General features: G+C 37.1%; 1 protein-coding gene across 2 annotated transcripts in view; it reads left to right on the forward strand.

Annotated features, from left to right (window-relative positions):
* Window positions 1-415: 415 nt before the first annotated feature.
* me3 (malic enzyme 3, NADP(+)-dependent, mitochondrial) overlaps window positions 416-21962 on the forward strand; it is a 39372-nt gene continuing 17825 nt past the window's right edge. Inside the window, exons 1-3 of one of the 2 annotated variants that reach the window (XM_034186388.1) lie at window positions 416-569; window positions 6602-6819; window positions 21186-21319. In XM_034186388.1, coding sequence (XP_034042279.1) covers window positions 6607-6819; window positions 21186-21319 — 347 coding nt within the window. In that variant the 5' untranslated portion in view covers window positions 416-569; window positions 6602-6606. Of the gene's footprint in view, window positions 570-6601; window positions 6820-21185; window positions 21320-21962 lie in introns of those variants that run through there. The other variant, XM_034186390.1, reaches the window with a different exon arrangement.

Genomic DNA, 21962 nt, shown 5'->3' on the forward strand with positions numbered 1-21962 from the left:
GCCACCAAGACACCTTTGAAGGAAGAGATCAGAGAAATGAAAGAGTGCAACTTTTGTCAGTCACATGGTGGAGTGGCACAGGGGTTTTTCTTTTTTAAAAAAAAAAGGTTTATATAAATGTCAAGAGCTCCAAAACAGGATTTAATCTTTGACAACTTTACTTTCCAGTCATAGCCTGAATAAGAGACATTACTGTCCAGTAGGGGGAGCCAGAGATCCAACATGAGCTGTATGTTGTCTTCCTCCCTCCGGCTGCAGGTGTGATTAACAATTAAAATATATCACTTTTAGTGAGGAATGAGACCATGCAGCTTTAATGACATCGCAGTGACTTTGTCACTTTAGGATTCACTGAAAGTGTCTAATGTCAAATAAAGATGCAGCAGCCCTGAGCAGGTGGGGGAGGGGCTGGAACTCCTCTGTGGGCTCCTGCTGTCTGATTGGTGGAGCCGGTGTGACCGGAGGAGGCCTCCGATCCGCTGCTAGTTTGTTTCAGAGCGGAGCACAGCGACGTCTATGAAGACGGAACTCAGACACACAAGAGGAGCAGCTATTCACCTCGTTTTCAGGTAAAGAAACAAACGTAAATAGTTAGCCAAGCTAGCTAACGTTAGCGGTTCCAATGAAGGGGGCGGGGGGAGCATATTAGATGTGGAAGCTAACGGGAGCTAAGTCATGGAGCTGCGGGGACACTGCAGGTGGAAATTTGTGTCCACACACAAAAACAAACAACAAAAAATAACTCGTGTGTAAGCTTTAATGTCGGCGCTAACGCTTGTAGCTAGCAGGTTGTTTACTGGTTGATGAAGGATACCTGCGGCGCGTGCGGCGTTATTTGGGGGGTCATGTGACTTTTTGGTGGTGGTGGGGGGCTGCTGCTATCAGTCGCATTGAGTATTTTGGGGTCTCCGGGTTTAGTGAGGCACCTCGCATCTCCAAATTCATAACATGAGACGTTTTGCCCATGCTGACAGAATTACAAATTTTTGTTTGCGCAGTATCAGTGAGGGAACTCAATTTTTTTTTGTGCTTCTGGAACTGGCTGCAAACTCCATGAAGTTGCATTGCACAATTCTGGAATCCAAGCCTCTAGCATGCATCGCATGATGGGACACAGCCAAAACGGAATTCAGCCAATTCAGTAGGAAATCTGGTCAGGGTGTACCGCAAGGAATGTGTCTATAAATACGACTCTCCTCATCCCGATATCATGGTATGACATTTTGGGTATTCTCAAAACCTCACAGGTATGTGATATTTGCTAGGCTCACCTGAAACAGAAGAGTTCTGGTTTGTTATTGAATCCTTGTGGATTGGAACATGGTGACCATGTAGGGACGAGACAAAAAAATGAAAGTCCATGAATTGTTCTTTTTACAGGTGCAGTTGATAGAGCATGGAAAAAACAAAGAAATTGACACCAAGATTGTCAAGATTGGTTAAGAAATAATGAAGTTATATGGTAATTTTAGTCTAAAAAAATCCGTATATTTTTTTCCTATCGATCAGTTACACACGGTCATTTTCGCATTCTCAAAAACCACGTTCTCAATATCGGATTGTCATGAAACTTCATCATTATGTCAACAGAATATTACATTTTAGGGTGACTTACCTTTGAATGAGTGCTGTAAAGGCGATCATGGTTTTTACACTTGGTAAAGTTGAGCAAAATATTCAGCACGAACGAAGTGCAGAATTGAACCGGACAAAGAGGAACTTCCTGCCTATGTCATTACAAGGAATTCCATGGGGAATACCCCAGCAAGACAATGAAAAAAGTGTTTTTTGTGGGGAATCCTCTGCACACTGCGCACAACGATAAACACGCATCGATGGAATGCGCATGCAGGCCTTGATCGGGAGATTGTCTCGTCCCTACATGGTGTTTCCAGCTTGGTCATCAGTTATTTGCGATGTCCGTAGTCCTAGCTACCGGGCATCTGTGATGGACACACTTTTTTCCCTGGCAAAGTTTTGTCCGAGGGAGATTGACAAAAGCTGGACCGGATACTGTGCAAAGCAAAAGGTGACCACAGTGGTACAGAATGTGGTGATTTCCAAGCAGTGGTGGGCACAGTTCCGCTAATCCGCTAACTGCGAATTAGCGATGCTAACTTTCTTGTTAGCAGATTAGCTTTTCAGCTAATTTTGAAAACCATCAGCAGACCACTTGGCTACTGCTAAATTTATCCACTAACTTTTTTTTTTTTTTTTGCTGGTATAGTGAATAAAACTTTAACAGCCAAAATCATACATTTTACTTACCTGTTGCATATTTTGCAATTCTCGGACAGCTGTGAGCTCAGTCCTCCCTCAGCAGAAGAGAGCGGAGTGAGCCGGCTGCTGTTGCCCCAAGAAAAAAAAAGGTAATTTACTTTCAACATGCAGAAAGACTGATAGTGTGGAGGAGACATGAAGCGCAACACACTTTTCACAGATGGTTTTACTCATAAACAACTAATTCTGGACAGTTTATCAATATTGATACCTCTGTCATTTATACAGAGAGAAAATATCACACATATGACATCTTTTAAAGGAATGCGCTAAATTCTGAAGGTTTGAGCTTTTAAGAGATGCATGGCACATGGCATTATGGAAAATTCAAATGTCTCTTTCCATCATTCCCACCCCCTGTCAAAATGCATCGAACACTACCATCTACTGGATGGGAGTGTGAATAGCGGCCCATGTTGGTTGTGAGCTACACTTCACAAACAGAATTTTCAGTTTTGCAAATGCCTTTTTTAACAAATAAAAAAATGACAAATTTACAAATGGGTCATTGACAAATTAGGCTTCAAAAAAGGTATTTTTATAAAGTATTTTCAATATAGATGTAAAACATATTTTTGAGTCCAGAAAAATGTGTTTTAACAAATCTCATTTATTGAATAACATTTTTAACTGTTTTAACTCATTTTGAAATATTTTGAACTGCAGTATTTTGAACTGCATGACAAAAAAATGTCAGGTGGTGCCTCAGAGACTGCAAGCTGTTATAAAAGCCAGAGGTGGTGCAACAAAATACTAGTGATGTGTTGGAGCGTTCTTTTGTTTTTCATGATTCCATAATTTTTTCCTCAGAATTGAGTGATTCCATATTTTTTTCCCTCTGCTTGGTCTAAAAAAGTAACCGTTACTGACTGCCACAATTTTTTTTTTTCCTGATTTCTTACAGTGTTTCTTAAAGCCAGAAAGTTGCCATTTGAAATGACTTTAGTTTTGTGTCATGTCTGTGATCTTTTTTTTTCTACAAAATTAAACAACTGAATGAACATCCTCCGAGGCCAGTGATTCCATATTTTTTGCAAAGGGTTGTAGTAACATATGTTCTAGTCATAGGTCTCTATTTAAGTAAATAGAGATATTTGATGCTCAGCTAATTGCATTCTCACATTGTTGGGAGAGTTAGGTTCAACATTGTTCTTGTTGGGAGAGTTAGGTTCAAGTTCTTCTGAGGGTTCATTTGACTTGGGGGTAAAATTCAATATTTCCTCATTGGCTCTTTTTCTGTCCCAGTGCTTTTTTTTGATCTTCCCTCCACTGTTGCCTATTTTTTTCTGTTCTTGCTTAGAGAATTGGCCGATAGGGGGCTTCACAATTTTCCCTTCTCTCTTCCTCCTCTGATAGCTATAAAACACAAGACGTAATAAGCTGACAAATTTCTATTTAAGAATGTGGAAGTTGTAATATAATAATAAATGTAAAATGGACTATGTATAGATGCATTATCTCTCTTTTCTTTTTGCAAGATATGCTTCCCTTGCAGCCGGATCATTATTAATGCTGACTTTTCTTTACTTCATAGTGGCATCTAAAAATGTACAAATTATAATTTGAAATGTTTTAAAGTGTATAATATCTTTAAATTTAAAACTACAAAATATTTTATGGTTTCATGGATAATCTTAGAGCTTTGAATAGCATTATATAGTAACATTCCTTACAGTTGTGCCACCTGACTAGCTGGTTACACCACCTGACTATTGCAGCTAATCTCAAATAAGCAGGCTTCTGTTTGGATGCTAGCATTAGCTTCTACCAATAGCATGAAGTTCAAACGGACCACTTTTTAAAAAATTAAGAGTTTTATGATAAAATACGAGTATAATTTCATGAGTTTTACATTTACATACACTGACATGAAAAGTGTACCAGCATACGTATGAGTTGAAAGTAGTTATTTTTATTACTATTTGACAGAGATCTACAAAAATTTTAGCTTAGTCCAAACAATCACTTAGGGTCCTCTGGCTGATGGAATGTCCTCTTTACAGCTGTTGTCTCTTCATTTCAAAATAAAAGTCATACGTTTATGGTTGCGTCACCCTGATATTTAGGAAATGTAAATTATTGGACAAAAGTTTAAAGATTTTTTTTACAGCTTTAAAAACAAATGATATTAGAAATAAGAATATAATCAAAAATATTTTAAATGCAAAACAATGCCATAGTATTTCATTTTGACTTTATCATTGTCAAAATAACATTTTTATTAGTTTTCTTAGTCTGCTCTCTTGTTCAGACATCTGACATCTTGGAGGTTTGAGAGGACAAAACATAGAACAATATTACTATTTGAACTGAAAAACTAATTAAAATAAATTGGTTTTATAGATTAAAGTGATAGATGTCATGAATAGATTTATTTATTCATTCTTTAAATAATGGACTTGGACACAAAAATATGCATGTCATGACCCAAATACACATTTGTAAAAACCAACACACACGATACTACTGTAACATGTGTTGGTTGGTTGGTTAGCTCATTTTTCCCATAATGACTTTAGGCAAGTGTGTCTGTTAAAGCTCAAACCTTCAGAATTTATCGCATTCCTTTAAAAGATATTACATATGTGTGTTATTTTCTCTGTGTAAAAATGACACACTTAACCGTTAATGAGCCAACCAACCAACACACACGTTACAGTAGTATTGTGTGTGTTGGTTGGTTGGCTCATTTTTCCCATAATGCCTTCAGGCAGGTGTGTCTGTTAAAGCTCAAACCTTCAGAATTTATCGCATTCCTTTAAAAGATATTGCATATTTGTGTTATTTTATCTCTGTAAAAATTACACACCGTTAATATCGGCAAACTGTCCAGAATTACTTGTTTATAAGTAAAACCATAAGTGAAAAGTGTGTTGCGCTTCATGTCTCCTCCACACTGTCTTTTTGCATGTTGAAAGTAAATGACCCCCCCCCCCCCCCGGCACAACAGTAGCCAGTTTGCTTCTGCTGAAGGAGGATTGAGCTCACAGCCGCCTGACTATGTAAGATAGAAGCTCAGGCTTGTTTGTTTTTGGGTTTGTAATCGCTTTTGATTTTACTCAGAAGCCTTGGCGGTGCTTAAAACTGGCTTATCAGTAGCTGACTGTACTAAATTTTTGTGGTTTATTGGTTTAGCATTATAAAAGTTAACTTTTCAGTGGTTATTGAAACTAACCTTTTGGTTAGCTGTGCCCACCACTGTTTCCAAGTTGTTCACCTTGACTGCCATTTCCAAATCTAATAATCCAGATCAGTGTTTTGTGTTATTGTGACCACTGCACAAATGAACAAAAAGTGCCTGACATGAATAGACACCTCTTGATCATGATGCCATGAGTCCTATTTGGACGTGCTGTATGACCTTAGTTTAAGATGATGTCTAAGCCTAGACATCTTAGACATCATCAATTGCTTCAGAGGTGATGTTTAATTCTCTGAAATTAATAAAGACTTAAGTTGTGACCAGTATACTTAAGCTCTGCTCCTACCTCTGAATTTGTGCTGGGCCACTTCCATGTTCATAAAGTGGGCTTGTGCATTTCTGGAAGTCATACGAAGTGTTGGAATTCTTGTATGATGAAAATCCACTTTAGGAAGTGGACACAGTCCAGTACACCCTGACTGTCTTTGAGGTGTAGGTTGGTATTGTTGCATTACAGAGTATCTTAAACTATGCAGTTTGAAAATTAAATGCTTGTTTCACAGTTTCTTTTAAGCATTCACTAAAATCTTTATTTTCTATTTAAAAGCTTTTCAGTCTCTGGGTTTGTTTTAAATTTTCATAAAGACTTTGTCAGTAGCAGTGAGATCTTTTTGGACTTTGTTTATGGTTAACAGCGATATGTTCCAAATGCAACCTTTGATATCAAGTTGTTTCTTATCAACTGACTTGTAAATGTAATAACATGCATGGCCATGAACCAGATGACCGGCTGCTGTTAAGAAGTGCTGCTCAATCTGCAAATACCCTTGAATTAAGAGTGAAGGTCTGCACTCGTATAACCAGTTTTTTCCCTTTATAATAAGCTGAATTATCACTCTATGTTAACTCTTAAGTTATTGGGACAGGGGTGGTGGCCAAGTGGTTAGTGCACTTGGTTTCAGTATGGAAGGTTCCTGATTCAAACCCCACCGCTGCCAAATTTCTCCATGTAATGTGGAGTTGCATCAGGAAGGCATTCGGTGTAAAACTTGTGCCATTTCAACATGCAGATCCACCTCAGATTTGCTGTGGTGACCCCAAGTGCAAACAAGGGAGTAGCTGAAGGGGCTTACTTACTTACTTTTGTTGACTGTAAGTTTTAATTTTTTTTTCCCACAGGCAGCATGAACTCCCTTACAGGAAGAACCGCACTGTCCCTGTGCAGACAGATGGCAGCAGCTGGGATAAGGCTCCACGCCGCCTCCCCAGGTTACCTTGCCGGGAGCCAGGCTTCTTTGCAGGCTGTGCGGGTCTGTCACTCCAGGTCAAGCCGCAAAGGCAATGTGAGCACCAAGAAGCGGGGTTATGACATCACCAGGAATCCTTACCTCAACAAGGTGCGCTCGCTCTAAAGGTGTCATGTCAGTGAGTGATTGTATGGACTGTTACCCCCAATCTCAATTCTCTTTTGTACCCCTTCCCCTTCCCCTTGGCCCTACCCCTTTTAAACAAGGGGTAAGGTGAAGGGGTATGCCTCTAGCCCTATGAATTGAGACACCCCTCCGCCTTAGGAGAAAAAAAAAAACTGCCGGTGTCAAACTGCCGTCTTCACTGTTTGTTAACATGGCAACCGAATTGCAGCTTGTTGCAGTAGCCTGTTTGCTCTTTTTATTTTCTTTGATGCATTGCAATCATGTCATGTTAATTAATTTAATTAATTTGTAATTTATAATAATAATAATAATAATTAATAGTATTAATAATTAATTGATTAGTAATTTATTAATGCTAATGATACTAGTAATTAATCAATAATAATTAATATTCTTTGATTAATCATTAATTGATTGATTAGTAATTTTTTTTTTTTCTTTTTAATATTTATTTCATTCATTTAAAAGAAAAACAGAAAAGCAAAAAACAAAAGCACCACAATACCAGAATGAAAAGGAGCAGAAAGAAGAACAAGTCTTATGATTTCTGCCCCTTTTAACAATACAATCTTTCAATATACAGCATCATAGTCAACATTATTTAACAGATTGCATTTCTTTAACTTGTCACATACCACTGACCCATTTCATAATTATGACCAGAAATTAATAGATTACATCACTGACAGGTTACATTTAAACTTAAGACACTCCAAACATTATTAACAGTTTACTTTTTTTTTTTTTTACTTTCTTGCAGCCCACTGACTTACTTCATAGTTTCATACTTACTTAATACATCTAATTTAATATGTTTTTTAAATAATTTAAGCGACCTTAATTCTTTAATTTCTTTATTAAGATTGTTCCATAATTTGACACCATTTACTGCAATACTCCTTTCCTTTACTTTGGTTCTAAATCTTGGTTTTTTAAAGACTTCTATTCCTTTCAATTTATAACTACTTACTCTTTTTTCAAACATATTTTGAATGTTTGTTGGTAAAGTATTTTTATTAACTTGGTACATCGTTTGTAATATTTTCAAATCAACTAAATCATGAAATTTAAGTACCCTATACTTAATAAACAATGGATTAGATGGATCTCTAAAACCACTGTTACTAATCACTTTTAAAGCTCTTTTCTGCAAAATAAATAAAGGTTGTATATAGGTTGTATATGTTGATCCCCAGATTTCTACACAGTAAGTTAAATATGGGACAATCAATGAATTGTACAATGTTAATAAACCATAACTATTTAATGAATATTTTACTTTATGCAAAACAGCAATGGCTTTTGCTATTTTTCCTTTTATGTAATTTATGTGTGACTTCCATGTAAGATCTTCATCAATCATGACTCCTAAAAATTTCATTTCTTTTACCCTTTGTATATCCATTCCATCTATTTGTAATGACACATTATTTTCTTTCGCTCTATCATTAAACAATATGAAATTTGTCTTATTAATATTTAGTGACAATCTGTTTATATCAAACCAATGTTTAACTTTTTCCAACTCTGTATTTATCACTTGTGCTACTTCCTGTATATCTGATCCAGAGTAAAACAGCGTTGTATCATCAGCAAATAAAATGCTGCCAAGCACATTGGATACATTCACAAAATCATTGATATACAAAATAAACAGTTTGGGTCCAAGTACCGATCCTTGTGGTACTCCATAAATAATGTTACACAATTCTGATTTGGTATTATTTATCTGAACAAACTGTTTTCTATTTTCTAAGTAGCTTTTTACCCACTGATGTGCAACACCTCTTATTCCATATTGTTGTAACTTGTGGAGCAATCTTGAGTGGTCTATAACATCAAAAGCCTTTTTCAGGTCAATAAAAATACTTACAAAATAATCCTTATTATCTATTGTTGTTGATATTTTCTCTATTAGTTCCATAATTGCCATAGCTGTCGAATGTTTTGTTCTGAATCCATACTGAGCATTATTTAAAATATGATGTTTCTCAATAAATTTATCCAATCTTGTTACAAAAACTTTTTCCATAATTTTAGAAAACTGTGGAAGCAATGATACTGGCCTGTAATTAGAAAAATTATGTTTGTCTCCATTTTTATATAATGGGACTACCTTAGCAATTTTCATTTCATCTGGAAAAACCCCAGTTGACAGAGACAGATTACAAATATAAGTAAATGGTTCAATAACAATTTCTATTATACTTTTTACAGTCATCATGTCTAAATCTTCATGGTCAGTTGATCTTTTGCTTACACAGTTTTTTACAATATTTCTTATTTCATCTTTTTCCACATTGTCCAGGAAAATACTATTGACCGTATTTACCAATGTACATAATTTATCTTCTATTATTGGTTTATTTCCCACCAGACTTGACCCTACATTTGAAAAATAATCATTAAACCCATTTGCAACTTCTTTTATATCATATATCTCTTTATTTTCCTTAACAAAGTAATTTGGAATAGTTTCTTTCGTTCCATCACTATCAATCACACTTTTTATAATTCCCCATGTTACCCTCATATTATCTTTACTCTTATTTAGTTTTTCACTGTAATAATCTTTTTTTTGTTTCCTAATTATTGTTAATAGTTTATTTTTATATTTTTTGTATTTATGTTCTGATTCCTTTGTTTGCAATTTTAAAAAGCACCTGTATAAATAGTTTTTCTTTGCACAAGCATTTTTTATTCCCTTTGTCAGCCATGGTTTATTTACTCTTTTCTTACTAATTTCAATTAATTTACAATTTTTATTGTATGATTTCATCAATATTTTCATAAATGAGTTATATGCTACATTAACATCACTGACATAAACTTCTTCCCAGTTTTGATTTTTAAGGTCATATTTTAATGCCTCTAAGGCTTTTACTGACTTATCTCTTTTAAAGTTTATATCAGTTTTTTTGTTGTACCTATTTTTATATTTAAATATTGAAAAAATTGGTAAATGGTCGCTAATATCTGTCATGAAGATCCCATTCTTAATAATTTCATCTGTTCTGTTTGTAAATATATTATCAATTACCGTTGCACTTTGCGATGTAATTCTGGTTGGTTTTGTTATCAAGGGGAATAACCCCAAACTATACATTGTATTCACAAAATCACTTAATCTTTGGCAGCTGGAGCTTTCTATGTTAATATTAAAGTCCCCACACATAAAAAGCGTTTTGTTTTTAATTTGATGGAATAATTCAATAATTTTATCTGTAAATTTCACAACACAAGAATCTGGTGCTCTGTATACACAACTAATTAAAATATTCTTAGATGTTTCATGTACAAGTTCCACTGTTACAATTTCTATGACATCATTCATAATTGTCATTTCTTCAACAATTGTACACATCAGATCTGTTTTTGTATACAGAGCAATACCACCACCTTTTTTATATCTTCTGTTTACAAAATACAGCTCATATCCCTCCATTTGAACTTCATCCATGAGATCATCTTTAAGCCAAGATTCAGTGATTGCAACAATACTAAATCTATTTTTAAACTGATTTAAATAATCTTTTATTTGTGACATTTTACAATACAAGCTTCGACTGTTTATATGTATGAGTGACAGGGTATCTTCTGCAATTTTTTCACTATTCAGCTGTTCTACTGTATAATACTCACAACCAATCGTTTTTAAGTCAAATATACTTTCATCAATATTAGTGTCTATGTCATATATTTTATCCTCTGTTTCCATGTTTGATCTGATTTTTTGTTGGTCCAATTACCAACAGATGTTATATTTGATTGTCTATTCAGGTCTGTATTTCGTAAGGTCCTCCATGTTTTTGATTTGTATACCGTTTGTTCCTTCTTTCACTCTAATCCACACCCTACAATTCCAGACCCATGTAGCAACAATATGTTTCTGTTTTCTTAGTAGTCGTAGTAATTAGTATAAGTAAGTAGTAATTAATTAGTAATTAAAATAATTTATGATAATTATTAATTTATATAGCGCCAAATCACGACTAATCGCCTCAAGGTGCTTCACAAACATCATTTAAAAGCAGAATAAAATGAAATAAGATTAAAACACAATAAAAAAATTTTAAAACATAAATAAGTAAAAGAAGTAAAATAATAAAAATGACACACAATCATATAAAATACTAATGATAAAACAGGAAAACAGTTTATTTACTTAAAATATATAAACAAAATATATCAGTCTGTGTGCAATGAATGTATACATTATACAAGTTTCACTTTTTGAATGGAATTACTGAAATAAATCAACTTTTTCATGATATTCTAATTATATGACCAGCACCTGTATGTTATGTTTTGGGCTGCATCTAGTTCGGTTAATATTTCTTTTTCAAATTCTCCCATTTTTTGCATCCAGCTCTATTTCCTTTAGAAATTTCCTTGACAAATAATAGCAGTCTATTAGGACGTCAGGTTATGTGTTACACATATACATGTGCGTCTGTATATATCTTCCAACTTATTTCCATTGATGAAACTTCTCCTCATTTTCTGCCTGAAATCTTATTAGGAGTCGAGTGTGTTCAGGGCTCCCTGTTTGTTTATTAAATACACACACGTGTTACAGACCTTGAAATCCAACAGCAGGGGTTGATATTATACAAAGATTTATAAACATACACATTAACGTGCTTATGCTTTATCATGATTTTCTCCATTGTGAGATATAAAAGTGTCTTATCGTAGCGTTCGTGCATATGTGCATTATAACGCCTCAGCGCACGAGCAGCGTTACGATATTCTTCAGAACGACAATATACGCAACATGCATCCAGCAGCCTACACGTTGCTGTCATAGACAACTGCCTGTAAAGTTTTTTTGGTAAGTTATAACTTTCTAAACAGCGTAATTTGTAGTGAAAGCTGCTTCATTTGTGCGGCTCTTTCGGCGCCATGTTTGTTTTTTCAGAGAGAGCAGTAAGCTCCTCCTACCCCTCCAAACGGAGTGTGCATCCAGATTCACTCCAAACGGATGGGTTTGTAGCCCTTCGCCTACCCCACCGCCTCGCTACTAAAAGAGAATTGAGACACCCCTCTGTCTCTCGTGCCTGCACAAAACGGAGGGGAAGGGGTAAGAGGAAGGGCCAAGGGGTAGAATTGAGACTCAGCCTTACTGTTGTCATAACTGTACAAAATGGAAATATGAGTACTGTCAATAATGAACTGGCAGCAAAGTGATGAGGCTCAGATCATGTGTCATGTTTTGTGAGCCGGCTGGTTTTGTCTCTTGAATGGGACAAAGATGAGGAAATCCTGACAGCATTGGTTATGTTAAAGTGCTGACTTTCAGCTTTACGCCCCTGTCACACCTTGATGATTTAACCAGCGTAGACCGACCGTATTAAAAATGCTGGCATACGTCTAATTAGGGATGTCCCGATCAGGTTTTCTGGCCCCGATCCGATTCCGAGTCATCTGATTTTGAGTATCTGCTGATACCGAGTCCCGATCCGATACTTTAAAAAACTGAACAACGAACAAATGCTAAATATATAATAATTTCATTTTAATCACCTTATTTTATTATTTATCACTTAAACAGTGCACTTCTCCTTGAAGTAGCTTGAACAATCAGGTAATAATCTACTAGACTTAAAAAGTAAGTCCCTTCGGCTGCTCCCTTGTTTGCACTCGGGGTCGCCACAGCAAATCCAAGTTGGATCTGCATGTTGATTTGGCACAGGTTTTACGCCGGATGCCCTTCCTGACGCAACTCCACATTACATGGAGAAATGTGGCAGGGGTGGGATTTGAACCCAGAACCTTCCGAACTGAAACCAAGCGCATTAACCACTTGGCCACCACCCATGTACAAATTTCCATGTTATTTGTCTAAAAATAAATGTCCAAGGTTCTGTATGTTAAACAAGAAATTATCTAATCTGAAATAACAGGTGGTTTTAATTTATAGATGAAAGGTTTCTAAAGAACCATTTATTGATTTAGCTATTTTAATTACAAGTGTTCTAAACTTTTTTAAACAGTGATCAGAAATTCTGAGGTAACAAACAACAACAAAACATTTCCATGGATTTTTCTTCAGACACGTGGTTTCTGCACTGATCTGTGGTTCAAATCACTGCCTGACTGGAAAATCACTAAGGGCCCTTGGGCAAGGTCTTTAATCCCCTATTGCTTCCGGTGTGTAGTGAGCGTCTTGTATGGCAGCACCCTGACATCGGGGTGAATGTGAGGCATAGTTGTAAAGCGCTTTGAGCATCTGATGCAGATGGAAAAGCGCTATATAAATGCAGTCCATTTACCATTTGTACAGATCAGTGGTTTCTGTCACTAGTCTTCCATGTTTTGGCCCGACGCGTCATTCCTATTGGACAGCGCAAAGCTACGTCACAGCTCAGAGCGTCGAAAGTTCAAAAGTCAACTTGAAAAGTAAAAGAAAAAAAACAACTTACCTTTGCGTCCTGACAGTCCTCAGTGTACCCCTCTGATGCTTATCAGTGTTCAATAAGTTCAGAGCAGCGCAGTGAACGTGAATGAAGACAGAAGCTCTTTAAGACGCGTTCCTAAATGTGATGAGTGCGCACGTCGCTCGTGCTCACACCATATCTCGCTCCGTTTTGCAGACAAACGATCACAGGACAGTTTGTTTTTTTTCTTTTTGTTAATCAGATGACAGATCGTCGTCCTGAGGACTTGGTCAGCACTGGGTCCTGCTGTGCACGGAAGGATGACTGAGCAAGAGTTTCGGTGGGAAAGTGTCCATCATCCTCTTATCGTTCCATCGAGGCGTCAGGCTGAGCGCGTAAACAAACAGCAGTTCTTCGAAAGAAACTTTGCGCACGTAACCCCCCCCCCGTCCGAGTTACAATTCCATCTCTTCTTCCCAAATTCACTGCGCAACTCTTGTTTCCTTTTCTCCTCTGGAATCGGTTACAGCCGCACGCGTGTGCGAGAATGTCCGGTTGAACTCATGTTTTTTCTTTTGTTCAATTAAAAAAAAAAAAAGATTGGGTTGAACTTTGACCGCATCAGCCTGCCGACAAGCGGCTATGCGCACTCCCGTCCTCTAAAAAGCAACGCGTCTCACGCCTCTGACGCTTCCGACATTTGAAAGGCCCATTAATCTGCAGTATGAGGTTGAAATAGCGCTGATCAAAATAATGAGGATAAAATCTATATCGGATTCCTGATCGGGATGCAACGTCCGATTTCGATCAAGTCTGAAACCACGTGATTGGGCCCGATTTCCGATCACGTGAGCGGATCGGGACATCCCTACGTCTAATACGTTATGGGTATGTTTTGTATAAGTTAGCATGCTGATGTACGGCGAGTATGTCGAGAAATTTTGGGCATGCACAAAAGTCGATTCTTCAGCATTCTGCACATGATGAAAGTAAATCCCACGAGCCACCAAGACTAAAATAAAATTTAAAAAATGATTAATTACTCTGTTTGGCCTCCATGTGGAGCGGGTGAGGCCGCGCGATATTGTGTGCATGTGCTCGATGGCAATATCTTCAATATTTATGTATTCTGGCTGCTAAACAAAAGGCTTCTGCCGGCAGTGGAAATGCAAACCAAGCCAGGCTTAACTGTTCTGACCGAAACCGCTTGGTGGAAATGGGGCTGTGGGCATATGCTGGCTAAATCGTTACGGTGTAACAGGGCCCTGACTCTTTGTGGGTTGTTTATGAAATGTACAAAGCTGCAGCAAATCCACCCTTGTGTTGTTGGGCTTCACTGAAAGTACCAGTTGGTGCCCACACATGACCTTACACCATGTGTATGTGTAATTGATAGTATTGTAGTCTAGACCCTGTGTGATTGTTTAGACTGGTCCTTTTATATGGATGGATCCACATGTTGATTGGCACATTTTATGCCAGATGCCCTTCCTGATGCAAGTCCAATTACGACAGGCATGATGGACTTTGAATCCCTTCTTGTTGGAAGGCAGGAGTGCTGGCCACTGTGCCACGGTGCTGCCCTGGTGTAGTCTAGATGTGCTCACGTCCACAAGATACTGTTTTATGACAACTATAATTTTTTATTATACCTATATTAACACTTTTATTATCTAGATGCGTTTAAGATGCCACAAACAGTAAAACTGTACAGGAGTTTGACTGGTTTTGAAAAACAAAAAATAGCCCAGCTGTAATGCTGTATGAACTATTTTAGTGCCGACACACTCCACTGTGCAAAATGCTAAAATGCTGCCTGTATTTTCGTTAAATAAATGTGTATCTTGTTGTCACTGCAGATTGGATTGTAATTGTCTCCTGTCTACAGACAACAATGTCTCTACTCTTGTGATCGGTGTGAGAGATTTTCTACCTTAATATGTGAATGCAGCATTAGTCGCTGGTGTGTTTGTGTCACAACTGTTGTCTACACACAAACTAATGTCCAGCAAATGATGTGGTGGTGAAACAGAAAACATCATGTACCACATGGCAACATGCAGGAATGTCACATGACTGTTGTAACTCTTTATTTGTTTTTGTTTTGTGAGATGGGTACTCGACTATTGCACTGTGTGTTGAAGTATGAAAAGTCTGCATAGAAATCTGTTGTCCATCTGACCTCCTCTGGTTGATTTTTTTTTTTTTTTTTTTTTTTTACTTTGCCTTTAAAAAGTTTGCAGATACCCTTCAGTGCTATTACAAATGGCTTTTTTTCCCCTCATACAGATTTTTCCATAAATAGTATTCATTATAATGCTGATAAACATCTTGAATCACCTCATCTCCTTTTTACCTTGACAAATGCAGGAGTAAATAAATTAACAGATTTATTTATTTATTTTTTTAGACCTGCCCACTTCCCCAGGGTCTATAATCTCCAGAGCTGCAACGATTGACTAATTAACAACTTTTAAAATAACTGATTAATGGTTTTAAGTCCCTGTTTAAAAAAAAAAAAAAGAAAGAAAAAATATTTATTTTTGAATCATCCAAATTCTTTGATTTCAGCTTCTTATGAATATGAGTATTTTCTGGTTTATTTTATGAGCTCTTCTACTCTTATCTGGAATTAAACAGAATATATTTGGGTTTTGGACAAAACATTTGATTGTAACATCTTAGGTTTTAGATAACACTGCTCAATATTTCATGGACTAACAACTAATCGGGAAAATAAACATTCTGTTCATCAGTTATGAAAATAATCATTAATTACAGCCTAAATAAGCTCACATTTATTTGCACTTGCATAGCTGCAATTGGCTCATTCAAATTTGTGATGCAGGTCTGTGTTAATTTCAGGCAAGTTAAAACAAACAAAAAAACCATCCTCCCACTTTCATCTGAGTATTTTGGTTAACAAAAAAGTTAATTGTGAAAATGAAATATTCATGGAGGGAAAACCACATGGAAAACATATTTTGACTTGACATTTTCTTTAAAAGTACTGTAATAAAAAATTAAGTGAATTGGCTGTTGATGCAACATTGTAATTTTGATAGGTTAAATTGAGATTTTTTTTAAACTGAGCTTTTAACAAATTAAAGTTGTTTTTCTTATTTATTTATTGTTAAAAATAGTAGTTTAATCATTTGTAAAATGTAAAAACGCGCTCCAAGAGTCTTCTTGTTCCTGTTTTTCCCATTAGTCAGTTAGGTGCCAAGTGTTTCTGGACTCTCTCACGCTGGCTTTATGTGGACTGTAGGACGCATACTGATGACTTTTAGTTTCCTGCTTTCTTTTGAGGTCTGTGGGAAGTTGGTCACACTTTCTTCCGCTGTTGATGTCCAGTCAGCAGATAGAACTAAAAAAAAGGATTTTATTTTTTTTTTTTTTTGCTGACTTGCAGCTCAGCTAACTCCAGGAGTTAGGAAGTGAGACCTGCTTCATTTAAAACATTATGGCTTACAAGAAATTTTGAAACATTTGTTGACAGGAAAAAGTAGAGATTTTCAAAAAAAAAACAAATATATATGGGAGAGACCTACAACACATCTTGCTTGGGTTGGAACACAAACTATGGCCATCGCACAGTTGGTGTCCAGACCTAAAAGTTATCTCTTTTTTTTTTTTTTTTTTTTTTGTTATCCAGAATTGTGCCAGCTGATTGCTCTTGCTAGTTTCGAGTGATGTTTTTTCATCTTTCAGTTAACTGTTTAGCTCCTAAAATGTCATGACAGTGTCTGTCGCCGTCTCCCAAAGCCCAAGTGACATCTTTAAATGCTTTGATTTGTCTGAACAAAAGCCTAAAATTGAAGATGGTGAGAGGAAAAAAGTGCAGAATGCAAACGTTTGAACCAGAAAATGTGAGACGCACTTGCTCCATAATTCATTTAACTGATAAACTAATTACAAGGTTTCTAATTTACTTATAATGTTCCACATGTACACACGTCTTAACACAATATCATCCATATCATACATTTGACGGAAATTCTTGGCTGTATGATGAACTGAGGAAGCCGGCAGACAAGGAAGCATTTAGTAGAGGACTCTGTATGACGGTGACACTCCATCTAGGGCAGGGGTGCTCAAGTTCATTCCTTGAGATCTACCTTCCTGACACTCTTAGTTGTCTCCCTGCTCCAACACACCTGAATCCAATGAAAGACTCATTAAAAGCCTGCTAACGAGTCTTTCATTGGATTCAGGTGTGTTGGAGCAGGGAGACAACTAAGAGTGTCAGGAAGGTAGATCTCGAGGACTAAACTTGAGCACCCCTGATCTAGGGTTTAGTGACCTTGTATGCATCATACATCACTTTTTTATTTGGGAGGTGGGGACAAACTGGTTATGTCTACCTGTGTGGTCTCTAATCAGGACAGAGTGGTTCCATGGTGTGGTGCACACAACTTTCTGTGGCACCACCATGTGTTCCCAGACCTGACCTGGGTGTAATGTTGTTTACCAGTGAGTTCGTCTCCATGGCCAACACGTGTGGGCAACGGGGGAAGACGATGTGCACATTTAGACCCACCCACATTTCAGTTATCTCACCAACTCGGATCATTTAACTTAATCATTACACATTATTTCACTTTATTACTGTATTAAGTTGTGTGATGATATTTGGCTGTTCTGATGTTTATTCTAACGTAATCATAAATCTTCTGGCGTATCATGTCATGTATGGAAGTGTTCCTCATCATCCTGCAGGAGCCTCCCACTAGTGTCTGGTTTGACTCTGGTTTAATTACAGCTGCTGGCTAGAAGTACCTCCTTAATGAGGTTTGCTTTGTTTTTCTAAACTTAGTTTGGTTTGAGTTTAAAAGATAAATCCACTTTTTTTTTTCTTTTTATGGGAAATTAAATGTCTAAGTGCTCTAATTAACTTTGACTATTTGTTTGCAAGACATCATTTTAAATTATGATTATTACTTTATTTATTGGCATTATTTTAGGATGGTGATCTATGAGCGTCTATATGGTAGCCAAACCGGGAGTAAAAAAAAAGTTTATTGTATGTTCAAAATACTAAGAAAATAACAGCTCTGTACATCTTGTTTATAGAATATCTGGCACCCATTAAGTTGTCTGTATATTAATAGAATAACATCACCAGAAATGTATGTTTGTAAGGAACAATAAAGTCCACAAACTGTTAATAAGTACACTAAAAACAGAGTTATGAGTGAATTTAGAGTCTCCTGCTGGTACCATAATCCATTGTTTCTTTTGGCTTCATCATTTTTGAATGGGTTTGCCACAGTGGATCTAATATGGATCCACATATTGATTTGGTTTTATTTACAATGTCCTTTTTGAACTTCTCCAAATGGAGCACAGGTAGTCTTGGACATGGAACCTTTTGCGTTGGAAGGACTTTATTTTCCATCTAACAGATTCTAAAATCACTTTACAGTGCCTCACATGTGCACGTCCTTTTCCATGCAAGGCGCTCAACTGCACAGTGGGTGCAATTTGGGATTAGGGACCATGCTCAAAGGCACATTAATAAGTTTCCTGTCTGATAGGGGAGTCAAACTGAGGATCATCTGGTCACAAGCCATCCGCTCTACCATCCCACCTTTTTATAGCATTTTTTCCTCCTTCCTGAATACATGAAAATTCAGTAAGGTATATCTTATATATTATATTCCAATTCTAAGGTGGAACTATGCCAGTATACAAGGTATATCTAAATATCTAAAAAGGAAGAGTAAAATAGGAGAGAAGAAAAGAGTAGAGTAGAGCCACTTAGGTGCCTGGTCTTGAGAACCAGGGATGGTTTGTTTCATACTACAGAATTGTCAAAGATGAGTGGGGCACTCAGACTTCGTTAATAACAATGTTTTAAGGTTGTTTAAAATTAACTTGACCTTGAGCTATAGTTTTTTGTTTTTAGATCCATGTCAGTGGTTTTGGGTCATTTTCGCAGACTTTGCCCTCCTCCCTGATTTTGTCCCACTCTGTCAGTCCTGGAGATTCATTCCACCGTTATCATTTGTACACATTGTGGTTTATAGTGTTAATCTGATTTGGTAATAGTCCTGCTTTTAATGACTTCTGGCAGACCTTCTTTACCATCACCCGCCTCCAACCATGTGTGTCCATAACTGAGACCTTGAAGTTTACAAAAGCTACAGTGTTTCTGTAGCTAGAAATCAGAATCTTCAGGGGTTTTTTTTTTTACCCCAATTGTTCAGTCATGTTTTCTTACTGTATCTAACAGTTAAGGTTGTTAGGAGAAGTCACTTAAATTAGTCTATAAATCATGAAGTGAATGTTCTTAATGCTTGTTACACTTTGACGGAGCTCACAGCAACATCTTTAAATGTCTTGTTCTTTCAGACCAACAGTCCAGAATGCAAAGTAATTAATAAAACGGATGGAAAAGAGCAGATCCTTAATTTAAAAAGCTGCAACCATTCAGATTTTGCCAGTTAGCTTCGATAAATTTGAGACAATTCATTGGATATGTAATTTCATCACTATGTTCTGTGGAATGTGTTAATTTTCTGGTAATACAGTATGTCCAGTCCTGAAAGCAAATGTATTTGTTAAAGCAGGCGTTCCCTCCACAAATCTACAAAAAAATTACTGCCAACGGAACAAATGACTCATCTGAATCTACAAATACTTTCCCATAACGATCATACCATTTCAGTTATTTCCAAATCAAGAGCAGACGAAAGGTCTTCATGGGTTCCTTTGAGTCTGACAAACAAAGACCATGTCTGAGACTAAAGGCAGATCAGGAAACAAGTATCAGTCCGTGTGGTCACACGTGGTTTGGTTCTCCTTCTGTTGCCGCTGGTCTCTGATCTTGAGGAAACAGTGACCTCACATGCGATCATGTGTGCACTGCAGGAAAGGGGGTACACGAACAGCACAGTGTGCAGGGTGCTTACATGAACTGAAAAGAAGAGGAGGGAGATTGTACTGATTTGGGTGACTGCACATGACGAGCTACATCAGTGATGCACAGAGCATCACAGAGATCCTGAGGCTAACATATTTAGCCAGTCCTGGAGAAATCTACTGTCATTATCATAACCACCTTACATTTGACACTTTAAAATGGTGTCACCACATTATCTCCATTTATTATTTGCAGTTGGGTTTATACATTTTTACACATGATTTGCAGTTCATGCATTTGCAATAGAAAATACAATGCAAATAAATAAGTGTCATTGGATGAAGTAATTAATATGTGAAAAACAAAACTCTTATTGTTCTTGTTTGTCCATGTTACTAGATACAGTAAATGCAGTTGTATAGTATGCAAATAATATCCATGGGAACTTCACTTGTATGATGATACTCTTCAGTGTAAATGCAAACAGCTCATGAGAACGACAGTGTACATTAAATTATAAAGAGCTTGTAAAATTTGTCGTCGTATACCAAATCCAGTGTCACGTTTCAAAGCCGGGCTGTAGGTGAGTGCTGCCTGTAATGTCAAGAATTAAACGAGGAAGAGATGAAGCAGCAGCACAGGAAAGTGGAGCTGCGAGGGGAGTGGATTCAGACTCCCAGACTATTGGACAGAAAAAATAGTTTAAAGCTCCATCCCCCTCAAGCCGTACCCTCTGATGCCTGGCAGCGTCGAGACATGAGAGGAACAAGATAGTTTTCTAGAACTGTGTGTCCTCGTATCAGCTGCTGTCAGTTTGCAAATCATTTTGACTGCTTTCTTCTTGTGTTTGACTTCTTAAAATGGATCCAAGCCCCAATGGTCGGTTTTGAATAAAATGGAGAAAAAGAACAAAAAGGCCGCTGTCGTAGTGTGACTGACCCAGTGCTAACCTCAGGCTGCGATGCCTCACAGATGAGTCATTGCGGTCTGGGTTGTTTAATATGAGAATGTTTTCTTTAAATTTAGTGTGGGGCCTCTTTGCATGGAACATATTATTGGATCTGTGCTCCTTTCCCACCCTGTAGGGAATGGCGTTCACACTGGAAGAGCGCTTACAGTTGGGTATCCACGGCCTGCTGCCGCCCTGCTTTCTTTCCCAGGAAGTGCAAGTCCTGCGTGTCATGAAGAGCTACGAAACGCGCACAAATCCTCTGGACAAGTGAGAATCGATATAAGTACATACATGCTGAGACTTTACACAGGTGGAGTGGCAACTGTTCTCGGACGCAATGAGGACATGATTAATTTCTGTTGTCTGAGATCTTATTTATCATATGGTTTACATGGAAACACACTTATTAAAGCTACAGTGTGTAAGAATTAGTGCGGTCTAGGTGCATCTTTGGGAGACGTGCCTGCTGCTGTACCAACATGGCAGCCTCCATGAGTGAATGTAGATATGGAGGGCTCATTCTAAGCTAATAAAAATGCATTGATTTGGTGTTGCATACACTAATGAACTGATGGTTATGAATATTGTAGCCTATTATGCTAATAAACTACTCTAAAACCTACATAGTGTAGCTTTAAACTGTGTACATTAGGGATGTAGCTTTAAATTGCAGACCTCCAGCTAAGCAGGGTTTTTTTTTTCCCCCTTCCACCCATGTTAAACATTTTTTGTGATATTGTGTCCATGACTTAATATCTCATGATTTAAGAGCAGCTGACTGAGAAAATCAGCAATGGGGTGGACAGTCGGGGTTGGCGGATCTTGACAAAGCTCTTCACACATGCTTATTTAGGTGAAAAATAGCATTTTCCAAAGTATTTTTGAAAAATTTAATTTGGTTGCCATAGAA

Source organism: Thalassophryne amazonica, chromosome 14, assembly GCF_902500255.1.
Source record: "Thalassophryne amazonica chromosome 14, fThaAma1.1, whole genome shotgun sequence".
Classification (NCBI taxonomy): Eukaryota; Metazoa; Chordata; class Actinopteri; order Batrachoidiformes; family Batrachoididae; genus Thalassophryne; species Thalassophryne amazonica.